Raw genomic sequence first — 20,314 nt, 5'->3', positions numbered from 1 at the left:
TAAAAAATATAAAATCAAAAACCAACCTCGTAGAAGAATAATAAATTACAAGAGGAATTTAAAACTGAACTCGCATAAAATAGATTAAAAGTGCATGGAACTTTTTTAAAACCAGAGGCATACACAGAAATATTTATGCCTCATATGTATACATACTGGGAAATTGAAAAATGAAAATAAAATAATAATATATTATATATTGTACTGATTTGAATTTTAGAAGAGCAACATGAAATCATTTCAGAAAGATAGTATCTAAATAAATAATTTTCTTCTTCCTATCACGGATCTTAGATCAAGTGGCCTAAAATCCATGACAGGTAGTTCCAGTCTCATGTCATCGCTTTCTTCGCCTTCCAATTCTTCTATGTCCATTTATTTTATATCCATACAATAATTTTGGCCATTTGATTTAGATGTTCTAACAATTTCTGTTCATATTCACTTATATAGTGGTTGATTAGTTTTATTCAAGGATTGTAAAATTTCTTCATTTGTTTTATGGTTCCACTTGGTAAGCTATTTTTCTGAGAAATTTCATTTCTGCTGTTTGAATCCATTCTTCATTCTTCTTTTTTTTAGGGTCCATGTTTCACTTTAATATAATAAAGCTGGTTTAGACAGAACATTATATTAGTCTGATTCTGGTGTGTTTTTGTACTAAGATGGCGTAAATATACTATTTATTATGCCATTTACTTTAACAAAATTTGATATTTTAATGTCTATATCTTTTTCATCTTCCTATGATAAGTCACATCCCAGGTGTTTTTGGAAGCATTTACTTGCTCTGAAATTTTATTATTTATCACTATTTTGCTTCGTCTAACAGATAAGCTTAGGTGTTGAAGTTCATTCAAGACTTATTTATTAATTGTATCAAAAACGCCAAATGAATATGATGTTTTATTAACTGCTTATATTTTGTTGAATTTCAAGTCGGCATTATCAGAACACAACATAGCATGCATACGTGTCATGGGAGGGGGGGTAAACTCACTCACTTACATCACACCTTTTTGGACAGCTATAATCCCTATAAGAGAGACAAAATACTAAATGCTCCTGAAATCTCTCCCACTGTCTAATACAGAAGAATACAACAAAACTGTCACCATCCCATACATTAAAGGCACATATGAAAAGATATCTAGAGTGCTTAACAAACATCACAATCATATTTAAACCTTATGTGAAATCGTAACTCTCATCTGTTCACCCAAGGACAGAATCGCTCCTTTCACATCCAAAAGTCTACAAAGTGCCCTGTTCATGTAATCAAGCTTACTATGAACAGGCAGGAAGAACTATGGACATTCGCCTCAGTGAACATAAAAAATACGTCCAGCACTACTGCTATGGCAAGTCAAGGTCTAGCAGACCATGTTTTAGATATCCTTGCACACAGGGTCAATTGGAAAAAAACAAAAGTGCAGCACAGAAGCTTTTATAAGTCAGAGAGCTTGTTCCTAGAATCAACAGAAACCCTGAAACATACTCCAAACCTCAACAAGTATGGATGTATAAATTTGCCAAATGTTTAGGAGACAGTCATCTGAAGACTGTCTTTCTCTTTAACTGCTTTCTCTTTCTAATTTTTTTATTTTATTATTATTATTTATTTATTTTTTCTCAATATAGATGGCACCTAATTAGGACTTTAGTCTTTGTGTTGTACGTTACAATTGTTCAAACCAGTTCCATTGTTATAGGGGATTGCTGTTATCTTGCATACCGTGACAAACTAGCTTTATGGTCTGAAGATGCTGGATAGAATACCAGCAAAATATCAGCAATAAGTTAATAAATAGTTATTTTCTTATCAGTCTGTGTTCTCATCTATACCACTAAAATTAATCAACTTCTGGTAGTTTGCCCTCTACAATACTGTTTAACTTCACTTTTAATAACACTGCATATTTAAATAAATTATAATACTGGAATTACCATATTTTTCCATGTATAAGATGATACTTTTTCTTAAAATTTTTAGACCAAAAACTGGGGGTCTTCTTATAAAAGGGGGAGTTGAGAGACCTGGTTGCCGTGGCAAAACTGCCAGTACCTTGTCTCAGTGAACAGGATTACGAAAAATTACTAGCCTTTGCTAACTGTCGACTGCGTCAATAAGGCTGATTTTGAATAAACCAATCAGAACTCTGAAAGCATTCATATGTCTGCAACTTGTTGGTGGAGTAAGTTCATGCATTAACAATATTTTGAGCACTAGTCCATCATATCCAGAAATATCCAAAAATATCCAGAAATAAAAAATGATTGTCATATTCTTACAAAACGAATGTCAAGTTAACTCATCAATTACGCAAAAGAACATGGAAATATGGCACTTCAGAGAGACAGTTTGGACCTCCTCCCACTGAGTGTATGATTACACAGTTAGACAGTGGAGAAAAGAGGAAGAACAACTACTAAAGTTGCCAAAAAAGAAGCAGGCCTTAAGAGGAAAACCAGCAAAATAGTCAAAGTTGGAGCAGAGGCTTGAGACTTGGATTATGGAGCAGTGCTAGAATGGGTCAACCAAGCATATTCAATATGAGGCAAAAAGGTTCGCAAGAGAAATGAACATTGTATTTCATAGGAAAGGCAAAATGGTGTTTCAACTTCATGAGGAGAGAAGGGTTGACTATGAGAACACGAACCAAGTTAGTCCAGAAAATGCATCTTAAATGCATCCCTAAAAATGTATTTTAGTATGTAACTTAAAAATATTACCTAATTACTAAATATACTTTGAATATTAAAAAAAAAAAAAAAAAAAAATCAAACGTGTTCTGTTTTATGTTTAAAATATTGCTTTCTTAATTTTGGGATCGAAAAAGTAGGGTTCACCTTATACATGGAAAAATACGGTAACTCATATAAAATATTATTTATTAGTATAATTTTTGAAAATAAAGAGCCAAAAGGCTTCACTTCGGTGATGTAAAATTATTCAAATTAAGTGGATATTGAATCCAACATTATTTCAGAGTAGAGAAACTACAAGACCTGGTTTTGACCTTATTAAGAGGTCGTGTCGGTGAGAGCCAGACCCAGAATGCAAATACTCAGGTTGTAGTGATGCAGAACTTATACTTTACCATACGAGTTGTCAAAAAAGGTGTCACATTATGAAAGAATTACCAAGAATTACTGAAAATAAAGAGCCAAAAGGCTTCACTTCGGCAATGTAAAATAATTCAAATTAAGTGAATATTGAATCCAACATTACTTCAGAGGCAAGTAGAGAAACTACAAGAGTTTCGTGTCGAATATATAGAAACTATAAAAGTTTCGACGTGTACAAGTGTAAGCAAAACTTTCATGACAGGGGCAACTCGTAGTAAAGGTGGAGTAAGCTACGATTATTATCTTTAATATTTCCCATAATGTAAAACACATCTCCTAGGAGATGTATGATATTATACATTATGGGGGAGTCACTACTCAGACTGGTTTCAACCTTATTTGAGTGTTCAAGTACAGGTCACAAAAACTCAGCTTGTTCCCCTCAGTAACAGGCTCACCCTGCCACTGAGAAGAACTCTCAGAACCGGTTGGCTCTACACCATGGCAGGCTAACCCCACCACCGAGCAGAGCCACTCATTTGCTCATATCTCATCAGAGGGGTAACAGTAACAGCTATGCCTCAGTTAACTTCATGGGCTACAGCAGTGTTTCTCAAAGTGTGGTACGTATACACCTGCGGTACATGGCAATTTTTGGCTAAGCATCATTAACGCATGGTATCATTATTAAGAAAAAAAGAATTATTTGAAACGTATATATTTCTCAATAAATTATATATTATGTATGATAACTGCTTCATTTGAATAGTTTGCAAATTCGCAGGCAATTCACATACGAAGATTCGCGAGAATCTTCGTATATGAATGTACATTGCGAGCCTGAAATGATAGCGACTGATAAAAAAGTAATTATATGAATAAATTTTGTTATATTAAAAATAAGGCATTTTTTTGTTTACATGTACATCTAATTCAAATAAAATAGACATTTATAACGAAATATAATTTTTTATTTTATTTATTTATTTATTTATTATTATTATTATTATTATTTTGATAAGGGGGTGCTCAGTAATAATGAAAATTTAGGAAGGGGTACACGGATATCTGAAGTTTGAGAAACACTAGGCTACAGCACTGCCATTCATCCCCCCCCCCCAGGAACTGGGTGATAGCAAGAGCCAAGTCTCAGTTAAAACTTCATGGGTTAAAGCATTGCCATTCATCACCCAAGCTTCCAACAGGCGATGTAAAATTATTCAAATTAAGTGGATACTGAATCCAACATTACTTATGAGCCGAGTAGAGAAACTAGAAGAGTTTCGTGCTGAATATATAGAAACTATATAAGTTTCGTCAGGCAATAGTCAAAAAAGGCATCACACACCATTAAGTTTGTGCATGAAGTAATTTCACATCAATTGCCTTAGTATCATATAATGCAATGCACATATCCATATGGACATGGAATTGTCAGACAATTTGTGTGTATGTTATCATACATTGGAAGCTTGTAATGAGTTTGTGTCAGGTTTATGTAATGCTACATAAACCTGACAGAATGGGTAAAGAGAAAAAAAGAAGAGGTGACACTTTTATTCCCATAATCTAGCATGAAACCAACCAGTCACCTTGAGAAAATTGTTATTTGTTTTATAAAACTTTATGATTTTGGGGAGAAAGGAAAAGAAAATGAAACATTCTATTTGCAATTAGATATATTAAATATATTAAAACAGTAAGCAGAGCTTTTGGCATTAAGGATTCGAAATTCAACCCCTTGTTAGCAAGCCAGCAAGTAGCGATTGCTCATCCATTTTTCATTTCCTTCTATTTTGTATGAATTCCATACTTAATAGATCATTGTTCTTTATTCATTAAGGTAAATTCAGCATTTTAAAAATACACCTTTTTTCCATATTAAATTTTTCCAGATATATTGACAGCAAGTTTTTTTCACTTAGTTAGACCATCAATTATATATTAGTTTAATCCTTTATCCAAGTGTAAGCAAACAAAGTTTGCACCTAAAGTATCTTCAGGACTGGGGCAACTTGTGGTAAAGGTGGATCAAGCTTCACATCACTTGTCTTAGTATCCCATAATGCAAAGCACATCTCCTTGCGGAGATGTATAATACTATATATTATGGGAAAATTCACTACCCAGACTGATTTTGACCTTTATTGAGGTCTCTTCTGTGGAGCCAGACCCAGAGGTGATACCAGCATTATGGGAAGAGTAACTACCCAGACTGGTTTGACCTTTATTGAGGTCTCTTCAGTGGGAGCCAGATATCACCTCTGGATCTGGCCTTTGTTCAAATCATTCCATGAAGAAGTCGGCTAGTGTGGGAAAAAAGAGTACTATCCAAGGATGTGCACTCAATTTTTTGGTGAAGTTTGTTTTGTTTGTTATATGTCAAGTTATTAATTGTAATATAGTATTGTTCTAAGCTTATTTTCACAGTTTATAACAAGAATTAGCTTAGAGTAATTAAATACGTGAACATTTTACATATCAAAGATGCTTTTTAATACCCTTATTTAAAAAATAAACTATCATGCAAGTCAAAGTATTCGTCAAAAGTGAGTCTGGCTCTACAGCTATAATGCTACCTACTATCTTGTTGTTTTCATTAAGTTTATCATTTCCCTTCATAACATTTAGTTTTTTAAAACATCATGTATAACACTTTTTATATAAAGTAGATCAATACCTCGGGTGAGTTAAATATTTTTGTGGCTAGTAAATTTATGTTGTATTTCTGGAGCTTTGTCCATGATGAGTGACATTAGGGTTCAGACTCATGGCTTCTTGGTCAGAGAGAACAGAGCTCTGTCCAGCATATGCTACTAAATCTCTATCTGTTGACACAGTCAAGCAGATGAGTTTCTGAAGCTGAAGTTCCAGACCACTAGATGGCAGAACTATTGCTACAGTTTTACTCTAAGTTTTATGTTTAAAGATGAATATATTCACAATGCCAAATTTATTCATAACCAGTGTAGTATGAAAGGAAATTAGCAGTGCAGGTCAAAGATAATCTTAAACAGTTATTTCAATATGTTGCAAGTAAAAGGAAGAATGCATATGGCAGAATGATTTTAATGAATGCCAATGATAGGAAGGTAATGGAATCAGTTGAAATAGTAGAATTACTAAGCAAACACTTTGCAAGAGTTTATCATCCAGGCAGAGATATTGCACTAAAAAAAGAGAGGCAAAAACATATATGGAAACTGAGGTAAATGAAATGGAGTTGCATAGCATATTACAAAACCTTGATGTGAATACATCTATGGGGTTAGTTAGTATACCAGCTTGAGTTTTATGTAAAGGTGCTAGGAATTGTCAGTGCCTTTGACCACATTGCTTAATCTAAGTCTTCGCTCTAGGTAAGTCCCAAGGGGATGAAAATAGTTCCATTGTAAAAAGGAGCCTCCAACACTCATGTAGCAAATTAGTGGCCAATCGACATATCAGGAATTGCTGTCATGGTACTTCAGACGTTGGTCAAGAGCAAAGTACAAGAATGAACAGACAGAAATGGGATACTGTATGGGGGCAATGTGGTTTTGTGAAGGGGAGATTATGCCTCCATAACTTGCTCGTGTTTTATAATACAGTGACAGCTCAGTTGGATAAAGGTAACATGTTCACAGTGATATGGCTGGACTTTGAAAAAGCCTATGATAGGATTCCACATAGAATTCTAATCAGTAAACTGCAGAACATGGGAAAAGATATAGGGTTAGTGATGTGGATAAGGGAGTGGTGGAGAGCTTGATGAAGAGATATCAGAGAGTAGTTTATTTAGGAGTAGAGTCCAGAAGAAGGTGTGTGACTAGTGGCATACTGCAGAGCTCTGTTCTTGGACCACTACTATTTAATTTGTACTTTAATGACATGGGAAAGGATCTGAAAGGAACTGTTCAGTTGTTTGCGAATGATACAAATTTGGGTACAGCAAAAGCTAATTACAGATGATGTTAAAATTTTTCAGGATGATTTGGATAGACTGGCAGTCTGGGCAAAGGATGTAATAAATGTAATAATTATGTTTATTTATTTGAGCATGAGGTTTTTTGCACTGTTTTAAATATTCTGCCAAAGAAAAGTTAATTTATCCTTTAAATGATTTCAGTAGCAGCTGAAAATCATCACTCTGTTTCTAATACCAAATACTCAACTACAATTGTACAAATACAATTTCTCCTTCTTAATAACTACAATTCAAATCAAATGTTTACCAAACTGCTTGCAAATATATAAAATTATTACCTATATTCACAAAAAGAGCACCTGAAAGGTTTATTGGGATTATGGGTTCGAAGATGTCGCTTTAAATGCGCTTTCCGGTTGAACTGTTTATTACAAACACTACACTGAAAAAGGACTTCAGCTGGCAAATGCACCATTTTTACATGCATTTTTAAAATATACAGATCCTGAAACATATTTTATTAAAAAATTATTACACAAGATAAAAGATACAAACCATTTACACTGCATATTATGAGTAATTAATATAATGAGAGATTTTAAGTGACATAATACTGACAGCATCTACTTTTCAAGCAGATTAAATTTCATGCACTTCAGATTAATAAAAATAAACAACATCAATACAAATAGTCAAAACAGAGATGGATAATAGCTGTGATTTGGAAAGAAGTTAGGTTACCTAGGATATTAATGAATTGTTATGGTGAAGTAGTATTGCAGAAAAGGAGAGAGACAAGTGAAGGTTCTACAATGCTATGTTGTTGAACGATTGGTGTTTAACTTGCATGTCAAATGGAAGTGACAACTGCAACTCAACAAATGTCATAACATATGTTGTGCACAAGAAAATATTTAGTTATTATTATCAACATCCGACCTCCATGGAGTCGGAGACTCATCGTGGGATGAACTCACTATTGCATACAATGCTCATCCAACCGTGTTTTAAACTGATTCAATGTGTCCACATCCACAACAGAATCAGGCAATGCATTCCACTCACCAACAACCCTCCATGCAAAGAACCTGTTTCTTACTCCTTGGTCACACCACCCTTACACAGTTTGAAGCAATGGCCTCTTGTTCTACTCCCCTCTCCAATTCTATGAACAATCTCTTCCATGTCTACCTAATAACAACCCCTGACCAGTTTATATGTCTCAATCATATCCTCCCTTCCTCCTATTCACGAGGCTCTGCAACTTACATTCTCTCAATCTATCCTTGTCACCTATCAAGACAACAGACTACCTTTGTGAATCTTCTCTGTACCCATTCCAACATATCCTTGTCACCATGAAAACCCAGCAACCAAATCTGTGCACAATAATCCATATGAGGCCTGATCAAGGCCTCATACAATGGAATCACAACCTCTCTATTTCTGCATGTCAGAGTTCTCTGCATCATTGCCATTATTTGATGTGATGTCTTCACAACTTGTGCAATGTGGCTACTGAATTTCAGGGCCTTGTCCACCATCACTCCTAGATTTCCCCACCAAGTATATACTTGGCACCCCATCATTGCTTACCAAATCTCAAAACCTTACACTTGGCAACACTGAACCGACAGTTCCACTTACCTGCTCATTCACGCAATCTATTCAAGTCCTCTTGTAAAGCATTAACATCAGCCTGACTGTGCATTGCCCTACCCAGTTTGGCATCATCATCATCTGCAAACAGCTGGATATCACCAGTTAAATCCAACCCAATATCATTAACATACAAATTGAACAACAATGGCCACAAAACTGACCGCTGTGGCACACCACTGATGACCTATCTCTTTCAAGATACTGCACCACCATATACAACTTTCTGGTACCCCATCTGACAGCCAGTCACTGATCCAACACAGAAGTCCATTATCCAATCCCATCTGTTTCAATTTATTTAAGAGCATGTCATGTGGCAGTCTATCAAAAGTCTTTGCAAAATGTAAGTAAACCACTGTATATGCATCTCCTCTGTCCAAGGTATTTATCACCTTGTTATAGTACATAAGTAAGTTAGTGAAACATGATCTCCCCTTAACAAACCCATGCTGATAACCATATAGAATACTGCTGTTATCAACCCATTTCTGTATCATACTTCTCGCCAATCTCTCCAGGACCTTCACTACAACTCCAGATATACAGTATACAGACCAGTCTATAATTTGAAGCTACAGCCTTATCACCGCCTTTATACAGTGGAACAATTTTACCCTCCTTACACTCCCTTGGAACTTGTGCTGTTGCAAAACTCTTGTTAAACAGGCATGGCAATGCTACTGCCAGTTCCCTGGAACATTCTCATAAGATGCATGGTGATATTTCATCAAATCCTATTGCCTTATTAACATCAAGGTTATTTATTTCCTGAAATACTTCCTGCTTACTCACAATTAAGCCATCCTCTCCTATGTCCTCTACACTTAAGTTCCTCATGATTCCACCCTGATCAGGATGAAACACACTTATAAATTGATTACTGACTACCTCAACAATGTCTTCTGCAGCAGTTACCATTCTACCACTTTCATCTCTTAACTTCATCTTTCAATGATCATTTTTCCTTCTACTTGCCACATAACTAAATAAGTCTCTAGGGTTTTTCTTAGCCTGATTGAGAATTTTTGCTCATACTCTACTTTTGTTTTCCTTACTAACTGAGTCACTCTCCTGGCTTGTTCTTTATATTCTTCAAGTGACTGATTACCATTATTCATCCTGAATTTCCTCCAAAGGACTTTCATTTTCCAGATTTCATGCTTAAGTTCCACATTCATCCATTTTACACCAACCTTATTCAGCCTTTTGGCCTCTGGGATACATTCGTACAATGATGCTGTTATGTATTTCTTTGTAAGTTCCCATGTAGCATTTATTTCCTTACCGCTCAACTCCTCGTTCCATGTTATAGCTTGAAGTTGTCACCTAAGCTTGTCATAATCACCAGCCTTATAATTCCACATATATCCTTTCCTCGCAAAAGCCTGCATATGACTAGCCACAACACAGGTGATTACTTCATGATCACTTTCACCAACTGGATGAAAATGTGAAGCCCCCTGTAACAATTACATCCTCTAAAGTTAAACTGTTCATATTTGGTCTAATGTGTTAAAACTAAGATCTTTTATTGTTAAAAGACCATAAGATTTAATGATTACAAATACAAAGTGCCAACAAGTTTCACTAGCTGTCTAGCATTTTCAAGGCTGTACTGGTGTGAAAACAAATGCATCAAGTTACACGAAAACATACACTTTAGTAACTGCTAGGCCGTTACATTTGATAATTCATGTTTGATGGTGTGCATGCATTCAAATGCTTCAGTCAGAATCCGGTACATGACCACGTTGTTTCATCTCAGGACATCACCCAGTTGTTTCATCATTGCCTGAAATCAAATTTCTTCAAAGTAAATAACATAGTATACAAATAATTGGAAGGTCTAGCCATGGGTAGCCCTCTCTCACCACCATGTGCAGACCTATTTATGGAAAAACTTGAAAATGATATTTTTTCGACCATTTCACCTAAATCATCAATTTGGTGGGGATATGTCGATGACATGTTCATCATCTGGAAGGATACCATGGAAAAACCTTCTCGTGTTTCTTAATAAAATCAACTCACTACATAATAAGATCAAATTCACTATGGAACTGGAGAAGAACAAAGAACTACCCTTTCTTGACATACTGGTGAGGAGAGAAGATAACAATGTCCAAGTCCATTTACAAGAAACCCACAGATACAGGTTGATATCTACATTATTCGTCTACTCATCATAGATCACAAAAACACAGCATCATTCATATGATCCGTAATAGAGCCTTAAGGTCTATTTCGAAAGAAGGAGATGCACAGAGAGAACTGTCACAAATAGCTAACACTCTATCTCTGAATGGATACCCTTCTAACATTTTAAACTAATTGCTTTTTAAAGACAACCCCCAACAATGTGGAACGGAGTCCCAATATGTGTCCACAGCTGTCATTCCATATATTAATTCAGTATCAACAAAATTGGCAAGAATGTTAAAAGTGCATAACATCAGAGTAGTTTTTAAACCAACTACCACAATCAGACAAGGCTTAAGATCACCCAAAGATGAGGTACCTTTCTTCAAATTTCCTCGAGTATATGAAATTCCATGCAGATGTGGCCTTTCTTACATTGGACAGACTTCTAGAAGTTTGAAATAAGACAGAAGGATCATGTGGGGGATGTCAATCACAATAGAATTATCACATCTGGTTTAGCTCATCATTTCTCAACATCAAATCATGTTATAGATTGGAAAAACAGTTCTCTGCCTTACATCAAGATTGACTACAAACACAGAACTTTCAAAGAAGCAGCAGTGGTGCTATGCACAGGCAATAATTTAAAAAGAAATCAAGGTGCTATTCTTAAAGACATGGAAATATCTCATCAATTATCTCAGTTCAACAGAACTACAATATGCAAAAAATTACACAACACATGGTCATGTACCAGATTCTGACTGAAGCATTTGAACGCATGCAAGCCATCAAACAGGAATTATCAAATGTAACGGCCTAACACAGGGGTGGCCAACCTATGGCCCATGCGCCAAAAGTGGTGCATCGCATGATTAGAAGTGGTGCACTGAACCCCAGAGAAAAATTTAAAAAATTTTTCTATACAATTTATATATATATATATATATATATACATGCCTACCACCAAATTCTAGAGCGTGCACTTATTATACTTGTTTGATCTTGAAGCAACAGGCACCGGCAAATGCTGACATGCGTCACCAGTTACTCAATCAGTTTAGAGCTGACTCTCGTGTCATAACGTTCGATGAACTTCTGATTCGATGTGACCGAACAATCCCATGTTTTCGAACGTATATGTTTTTATTAACAGTTCTTTAAGTTTAAGATAAGATTTCTGTTTTCATTAATATAGTTCTGTAAATTTAAAAATAAATTTTTTTATTTTGAACGTGTATGTCAAGTTCTTTCCCACTCAACTAATTTGCTGATTACTGAAACCTGCAATTATTCAGTGTATTTGTATGTGTGTTTTTTTATGTTTTTTTTTTTTATACAATATCTTTCCTTTTTATTTACATATAAGTAGGTTTATTCCTAAAATTTAACTGATCATCAGCAAAGCTTTCGTAATGAGGATGTTTGGGTTGTGTGTGTGATTGCCAGCTGATTGACTGTTTTATGGCAGGAAGCGATCTCGTATTTCATTGGCCATAATATATTAAGAGAGAGACACAAAAACTCTCTATGAAAAAAAAAAAATATATATATATATATATATATATATATATATATGATTTTTAAACTTATAGAACTGTATTTGGCCTTCATGAAAACAGGAATTTTATCTTAAACTTGTAGAACTGTTTTTGAATGTTCATAATGTTAAAAACGATAAAATAATTTAAATAAATTATTTAATAATAAGCTTTACTTTTTGGGATAATTTGTTTTTACAGTTAGTTACCCATTACTTTGCAAAAGAAAATGAGCAGAAGAAAAGCAGAAGGTGATAGCAAGTGCCAGTTTAACGAACTGTGGGGAAATGAGTTTTTATTTATTGCGGGTCCTTCAGGAAAACCATTGTGCATTGTTTGTGAAAGCACTCTCTCAGATAATAGAAAACATGATCTTAACAGACACTATAGAAAACAGCAAGCTGAATTAGAAGAAAAACTGAAGTTAGTTCCTGGGTCTGAGTTGAGGAAAGAATATGTGGTTAAGAAAAAGGAAGAAATAAAAAAAGAGACAAAATATATTTGTGAAACGAAGTTGTAAAAGTGTGGCAATGCTGGAGGTGTCTTGTGAAATTTCCTTTGTGTTGGCTAAAAAGCACAAGCCTTTCTCTGATGGAGAGGAAGTTGTTAAGCTCTGTCTCGAAAAATTTGCAAAATGTCTTGGTGATCCAAATTGCTCTGTCCAAGCAAACAATTACAAGATGCATTGAAGAACTTTCCCATGATGTTAATGAGCAATTGAAAGTCCATGTTCATGCTTGTTCTTTCTTTTCTTTAGCCTTGGATGAATCAGCTGACATATGTGATGTAGCCCAATTAAACATTTTTATAAGAGGAATCAATGGTAATTTTAATATCTTTGAAGAACTTATCGGTCTTGAGTCACTTCATGGAAAAACAAGAGGATCAGACATATTTAACAAAGTAAAGTCATGTCTAGAAAATCAACAACTAGATTCCAGTAAGCTCATCAGTGTTTGCACTGATGGAGCATCGTCAATGGTAGGTAGAGTTTCTGGGACTTTAACTTTACTTGAAAAGTTTTTAGGTCATTCTCTACTAAAGTATCATTGTATTATACATGAAGAATCTCTGTGTGGGAAAACTCTAAATTTGAAGCATGTTATGATACCAGTTGTAAAGTGTGTGAATAAAATTAGAGCAAGAGGGTTAAACAGAAGAGAATTCAGAGAATATTGTGAACTGCTAGATATGGAATATGGTGAACTCATCCTTCATTGTGAGGTGCGCTGGCTTTCTGAAGGACAAGTTCTCAGTAGATTTTGGAAGCTGAAAGAAAGTGTTCGTAATTTTCTGGAAGAGAAGGATGAGCTGCATGAGGAAAAAGCCCTGTTGTGTGATGAGAAATGGCTATTTGATTTAGCATTTTTAGTATATGTTACCAGCCACCTCAATGATCTAAATTTGAAACTGCAGGGCAAGAACAAATTGTTTCCTAGCTTAGTAAATGACATCAATGCATTCAAAATGAAATTAAAACTGTTCATCTCCCAGTTAGAAAATGGGGATTTAAGTCAATTTCCACATTTAAAAGAACACAGTGAATCTGTTGAAGATAATGGAAACTTTACTGAATATACTGAGAAACTCAGATTATTGCAAGAGTTCTTTAACAGTCGTTTTAGCGATTTTGCAGAAGAAGAAGACTGCATACTTGCATTTATAAATCCCTTTTCACTTACTGAACAAAAAATCTTGACGATGTCCGGTAACATACAAATGGAACTTATTGATCTCAGAACCAATTCTTTATTGAAAATGAAATTTAATGAACTTCCATCACTCCCAGATGCTTCTGATATAATTAATTTCTGGCGATCGTTGCCCTGTGAACATTTTCCAGACCTGAGAAAATTTGCTCAGAGTTATATCTGTCGTTTTGGAACTACATACAAATGCGAACAAGCATTTTCATCAATGAAAATGATTAAGAACAAACTACGGTCGCGACTGACTGATTCAATTTGAAAAACTGTTTGATGCTTTCTGTAACTGATTTAACTCCAAACACTACAAGCTTAGCAAAAGCAAAGCAATTTCAAAAGTCTCAATAAAATAAATAATAAATCAATAAAGTAATCACATGAAATTGAAATTTCATATGATTACTTTATATGAAATCCTTTTATTTAAAACTGCTAAAAGTGTCTAAATTACCATATATATAATAAATCATTTATGCATAACTGTTAAATATATCCATATTATCATATTTTAAAAGGGCTGAAAAGTGGTATAAGTTTGCATGGTGCATCTTAACTTAAAAATGAAAAAATTGATGCATGAACTATAAAAGGTTGGCAGTTTAGCAGTTACTAAAGTGTATGTTTTCATGTAACTTGATGCATTTGTTTTCACACCAGTACAGCCTTGAAAATGCTAGACAGTGGCTAGTGAAACTTGTTGGCTCTTTATATTTGTAATCATTAAATCTTATGGTCTTTTAACAATAAAAGTTCTTAGTTTTAATTACATGCTTTGATGAAATGATGAGATCTAGAACTCTTGACCCTCACGTGCATTTCTTTACATGCTGTCTGAGATAGTTATCTCTCAAGAACTTGAGAAATTCACTTTCCTTATTCCCAAATGCTATCTCTTCATTCCGATCTATACCACCATAATTAAAATCACCCAGTTGCTTGCAGACAATGCAAAGATGGATAACTAAGCACTATACACCTGATTCCCCACCTTTCTCTGTTAAATAATTAAAAGGGAAAGGTGGGGAAATCAGGTGTGTGAACAGGGGGACAGTATAAAGAGAGTGGTTGTTGGAAATAGTAGTGATGGGGATGGTCAGTATGGGAATGGGACATACAGGATGTAGTTGTGTATGGGAATGGGGGTGTACAAGATGTAGTGGAGTTGTAAGAGATAAATAGATTAAGTGGTGATTAAGGGAGCGAATGGTTAGGTGTGGGAAAATCACAACCTCGAAAGTGACATTAACAGGACTGCTTGCACATCTAAAAGTGAATTGCTGTATTCATTTACAAATGACAAGAGCATCCGAAATAAAGGAAATGACACGATTTCATTAACTGAGTTCACTTATCCAAAATTTGTTGGAACAAGCAAAACATGGCTGGACAAGGATGATATCCTGATGGGAACAGAAATAGAAGGGTATGATGTTTTCCATGAGGATAGAAAGGGCAAGAAGAGAGTGGGGGGGAGAAGCTGTTAATGATAGAAGGTGAATTATGTCCATGCAAAGTGGAGACATGAGATGTAAATAGTGGCAATAGTTTTCAGTCAGTATGTATTGTGTGAGGAGGAGATTGACAGGAAGAGATACTTAATCAGATGCTGCTATGGGATAAGGAATGTGGAAGGTGGTGATAAAGAAATATAAAACCAACTTATAAGGGTATTTTGGATTGCTTAACTTGGGAACTGTGCTCTGTTATTATAATATTTCCAAAGGGAAATCTTAATCTTTATCTGCCCCAAAAGAAAGAACAGCAAATAGCTATTGTGCGACTACTGTGTCACTAAACCAACCATAAGTACTCTAAGCATTTCAAAAAGTTTTCTCATACTTTAATATTGGTTATAGCAAGTGTTAGTAGCCAATGCATAGTCACATCTGCAGCACAAAGCAAAGAGGGTGGCAACAAAACAGAGCGACAACAAAGCTTCATGAGTCTTGCTTCTGCAGACAGAACTCTTGAAGGTTTAAAATGCCAAAGCTGCAAACTAGGCATTATGGATAATAAAAAGTTTACTTTGTGATTTTTGTTGCTAGTGGATTCATCCTAATTGTGCCAAAATTGAAGAACCAGCATTCAAACTGCGAAGCACCCTCAGCCAGCCATTTTTCTGTCCCCTGTGCTGCCCCACCATTAAACAACTCGTAAACCTTGGCAAGCACACAGATAGCCTGGAATACAGCCTTATTATACTTGACAAAAAACCTTCCCTGGAAAATTGACACAATCAAAAAAAAAAAAAAAAAAACTCCTCGAAGCAATCCATAATCAGTTTCTAAACTTATGCCTACCACAGGCAGTCAGCAAGATTTGCAATCCCACTTCTTCATCAGTTCAAGCCATGACTGAGGCAGAAAATAAGAAGTACAACACAATCATGTTGTACTTCTTATCATTCAGGAAAGACGCACACTTGGTTGAGCATACAGAAGAAGAAAGTAATTGTAGATAAAGTGCAAAAAGGTAGAACAATTACAGATGTTGCTCAAGAGTATGGCATTCCTAGGTCAACTGTGCCAACTTTTTGGCAACTGAGAGAGAAGATTATGGGTGCTAGGGTGTCTGCTGGTGCAATGAAGATTTCTGACAAGAATAGAGCTTCAATCAATGAAGGGATGGAAAAGCTGCTTATCACCTGGATTAGAGAAAGACAGATGAAGGGAGATCCAGTAACTCAGGCAATGATCTGTGAGAAGGCCAGGTTAATTTTTGAAGAACTGCAGAAGAAAACTCCAGGATGTACCTCAGATCAAACTGAGGAATTCAAAGCAAGTCGAGGCTGGTTTCACAGATTCCAAGGTAGAACAGGCATCCATATAGTGTTCACAATTTTTTTGTGAACACTATGGATGCCTCTTTATATGCACTAACAGCATCCATAGGAAGCTGCTAGTGCATATAAAGAGGCTGCAGAAAAGTTGGTGAAAAAATTTGAAGATTTAATCAGGAAGGAAGGCTACCTGCTACAGCAAATTTTTAATGGGGATGAAACTGGGTTATTTTGGAAGCTCTAGCCAAATCAAACTTACATCATGCAAGAAGAAGTGAAGCTTCCAGGACATAAGCCTATAAAAGATAGGCTTACCTTGTTATTGGCAGCAGATGCAAATGGAGACTAAACTAAAGCCACTTCTGATCTACCACTCAGAAAATCCTTGGTGCTTTGGGAAGAAATTATTAAGTCCAAACTGCCAGTGATATGGAAATCCAATGCAAAAGCCTGGATAGACCAGCAAGTTTTCAGATTGGATTGGAGGTGTTTTCCCTGAGCGTGAAGTTCCGACAACAATTTGCCTTTAAAAGCACTGCTGATCCTTGACAATGCTAGTGCCCACCCTCAAGACTCAGAGGACATTCTTGAAATTGACTCCTCTTGCCTCCAAACAAGACGTCACTGATCCAACCCATGGATCAAGAAGTGATTGTGTTTTAAAAAACTTTACACCAAGGCTTTGTTCTTGTGGCTTTTCGACGTGACTCACTCTTCTGACACTGAAGAACTTCTGGATGACTGAGTTCAACATTTTCCATGCCATTTCCTTTATTAAAACTGTCTGGGATGGAGTGACACAGAGAACCCTTCGTGCATCATGGAAGAAACTCGTTCCTAATTTTTCTCAGGGTGACAACAATACAGACCAAGCAGCTGCAGCCATGCGAGGGAGAGATCATTTCCATTGCGAAGAATCTCGACACAGAAGAGGTTGATGAGGCTGATGTAGAAGCACTTGTGAAGGATCACGATAACAAACTGACTGTGGAAGAACTCAGGGCACTCAGCGAACAGCAAACAAAGGAGAGAAAGAGAAATTTCACCTGAAGAAGAGGATGGCAGGGAAAAAGGGTCGATGCCAACAGCTGTCAATTAAAGAAGTTTTATTCCATTGGGAGAAGGTGCTGTCTCTTTGTTTGGAATGGCACCCCAACACTGCTGATGTGAGTAGAATGATAGACTCGTTCAACAACACCATTATGCATTGTCTCAAAACCATCTTGAAAAAAGAGAGAGAGACAGTCTACCCTTGATCAGTTCCTCATCGCTGTTCAAGCAAAGAGGAGATGAGAAGAGATAGAACAGGATAAAGAATAAGGATATAGATTGTATGTATTGTGTATACAATAGTGTATTTTGTAATTTAGTATGTTATACAATAGTAAAATACGTAAAGTAAATAATATGGTGTATTTTTCTCCAACTCCCCCATTAGGGGGGGGGAGTGAGATGGGGGTCTGACAACGAATTAATCTATTTTACATAGACTTATATGGGAAATACTGTCCCAAAATTCGACATTAGTTCGCCGACGGATTAGTGTTGAATTGTGAGGCACCACAGTATTAACACAATATATAAAACAAGAAAATTAGGAAATATATTATTTAATGTGATGGTGTGTTTGCCAAAAAATATAGAAAGATTCATTTTTATTCACAGGAATAAGCATATTTTTGCTCTCTACACCTATTTTTTAGAAGATGGGAAAGAAATTTTCCCTGTATAGTCATAAACATCCCACACTCAACAAACACCATCATGCAGATGTGAGAGAAACAAGTAGGTTTATTGTATCACTAAATACAGATCAGAGAAAATGTATATGTCCTATATGTAGTGAAATTGATGCCCTGAAGTACATATAATAAAACAAAGTTTTATTGTAGTGCCAAACACAATATTCTGTAACTAAATGCATTATCCTAACAACCAATTTCAAATTTTCAGTAGCAAAAAATACATGCCCACATCTGCCATTCATAATGCAGACACTGGGTGAAAAGCGCACTGACAGAGGTTATAGCACGCACACATACACTATTTCATATAAAAATGTTGGTCACAATTGACTAATGAGTTGCAACAGAAGTTTGAAAAACATTATCTAGCAAATGATAAAATGCAATTGGCACAACAGCATTTTGTCATAACTAAATTCCCCAAATCATGAAATAAGATGCATAGAAGTAAAAAAAAAATACAAATAAACATAGTAAGAAGATAACAGTAATATAAGTTAAGCCCAGTGGCAGCTGGTGACAATAGAAACAGGTGGGACCAGGGCCCAAAAACAACTTAATTGTTTTATATTTATATAGTGGGGTCTATTATTGATTTATAGTTATTATTTCTATTACAATAATGTTTAGTCAGAATTCACAATCAAAGAATCGTGCACTATGTACGTACGTGCCAACACAGTGACTGGGCGAGACTAAACTGGCCCAAAGATAAGCACTGCACCTGGTAAACAAACATGATTGCTAGTGCACGTGCTTCAGAATCAAAGAATCGAGCACAGTGTACGTACGTACCAACACAGTGACTGGGCTAGACTAAATTGGCCCCAAGTTAAGTGTTGCATCCGGTAAACAAACATAATCGCTAGTGCATGTCTCATATATATGTCCTGTGTTCTACACGTATCAAATAGGGCCAGCTGTGGCTGGCCCCAGAGACGGAACTAAGTAGCATTATACAATATTGCCACAAAATACTACAGTAATTTTTTTTTATTAAACATTAAACATTAAAACGTGTTTGAAATAGATTTAACATTAATTATTAAACATTCAAACGTGTTTAAAATAGATCAAAATATAATAATTACAAGATACATATTTTTTAAAACTACAATTATTGGGCTAGTTATACAAATATAGGTGGAGCCTGGCTCCTATAGATGAACCGCCCCGTTAAGCCATATAGTAAAGAACATGAATATTCAAATTTGTATGTGTCCAGAACTTCACCTACTTGAAAGCAGCATCTGAACATAGCTAAATCTCTGGCTGTGCAAAGTTGATTCAGTTATTGACATATCAAAATATATTCCATTGTTTCTGTTTCACTACGGTTGCAGAGATAATTGAATCAATCAATTTTTGGGTTAGTGTTTGAATTTTACAATCTTGTTGCATAATCCATGTCCATCCAAGTATTCCAGTGTACATGTTTGAAAGGTGGTAACTCAACTGACAATAGTAGTTATAGCTTATTCTGGGTGTGTCAGTAAGTGATTTTTGCCAGTGTTCTAACTTGGTGGTTCCTGATGTTTTACTAAGTAGCTCTTCAGAACACAGAGGCTACGGCAGGAGGAGAAATACTTTCTAGCCAAAATTTATTTGTATACTGGCTTTGGAAAAACAATTAATTCTTGCTAGCACTCTTTCACTGTAAGAACAGTTCTAATAAACTGGTTGACTATATCAGAGAGCTGATAGAAATCAGTCACCTTTGTTGGTTTTAAGCAGGTTATGATTTGACTGTAACTTTAATTTAA

General features: G+C 35.5%; 1 protein-coding gene across 4 annotated transcripts in view; it reads right to left on the bottom strand.

The window, feature by feature from the left end:
• LOC150102833 (uncharacterized) overlaps positions 1-20,314 on the bottom strand; it is a 630,466-nt gene that overhangs the window by 175,983 nt on the left and 434,169 nt on the right. For all 4 annotated transcript variants that reach the window (XM_090398795.1, XM_090398798.1, XM_090398796.1 and 1 more), the window contains one exon: positions 7,315-7,481. In XM_090398795.1, the coding sequence (XP_090254921.1) occupies positions 7,315-7,481 (167 nt within the window). The remainder of the gene's footprint in view (positions 1-7,314; positions 7,482-20,314) is intronic.

Source organism: Typopeltis vanoorti, chromosome 10 (assembly GCF_054136105.1).
Source record: "Typopeltis vanoorti isolate ZY-2024b chromosome 10, IOZ_Tvanoo_1.0, whole genome shotgun sequence".
Classification (NCBI taxonomy): domain Eukaryota; kingdom Metazoa; phylum Arthropoda; class Arachnida; order Uropygi; family Thelyphonidae; genus Typopeltis; species Typopeltis vanoorti.
The sequence above is the reverse complement of the archived record's forward strand: the minus strand, read 5'-3'. Positions and strand labels throughout refer to the sequence as shown.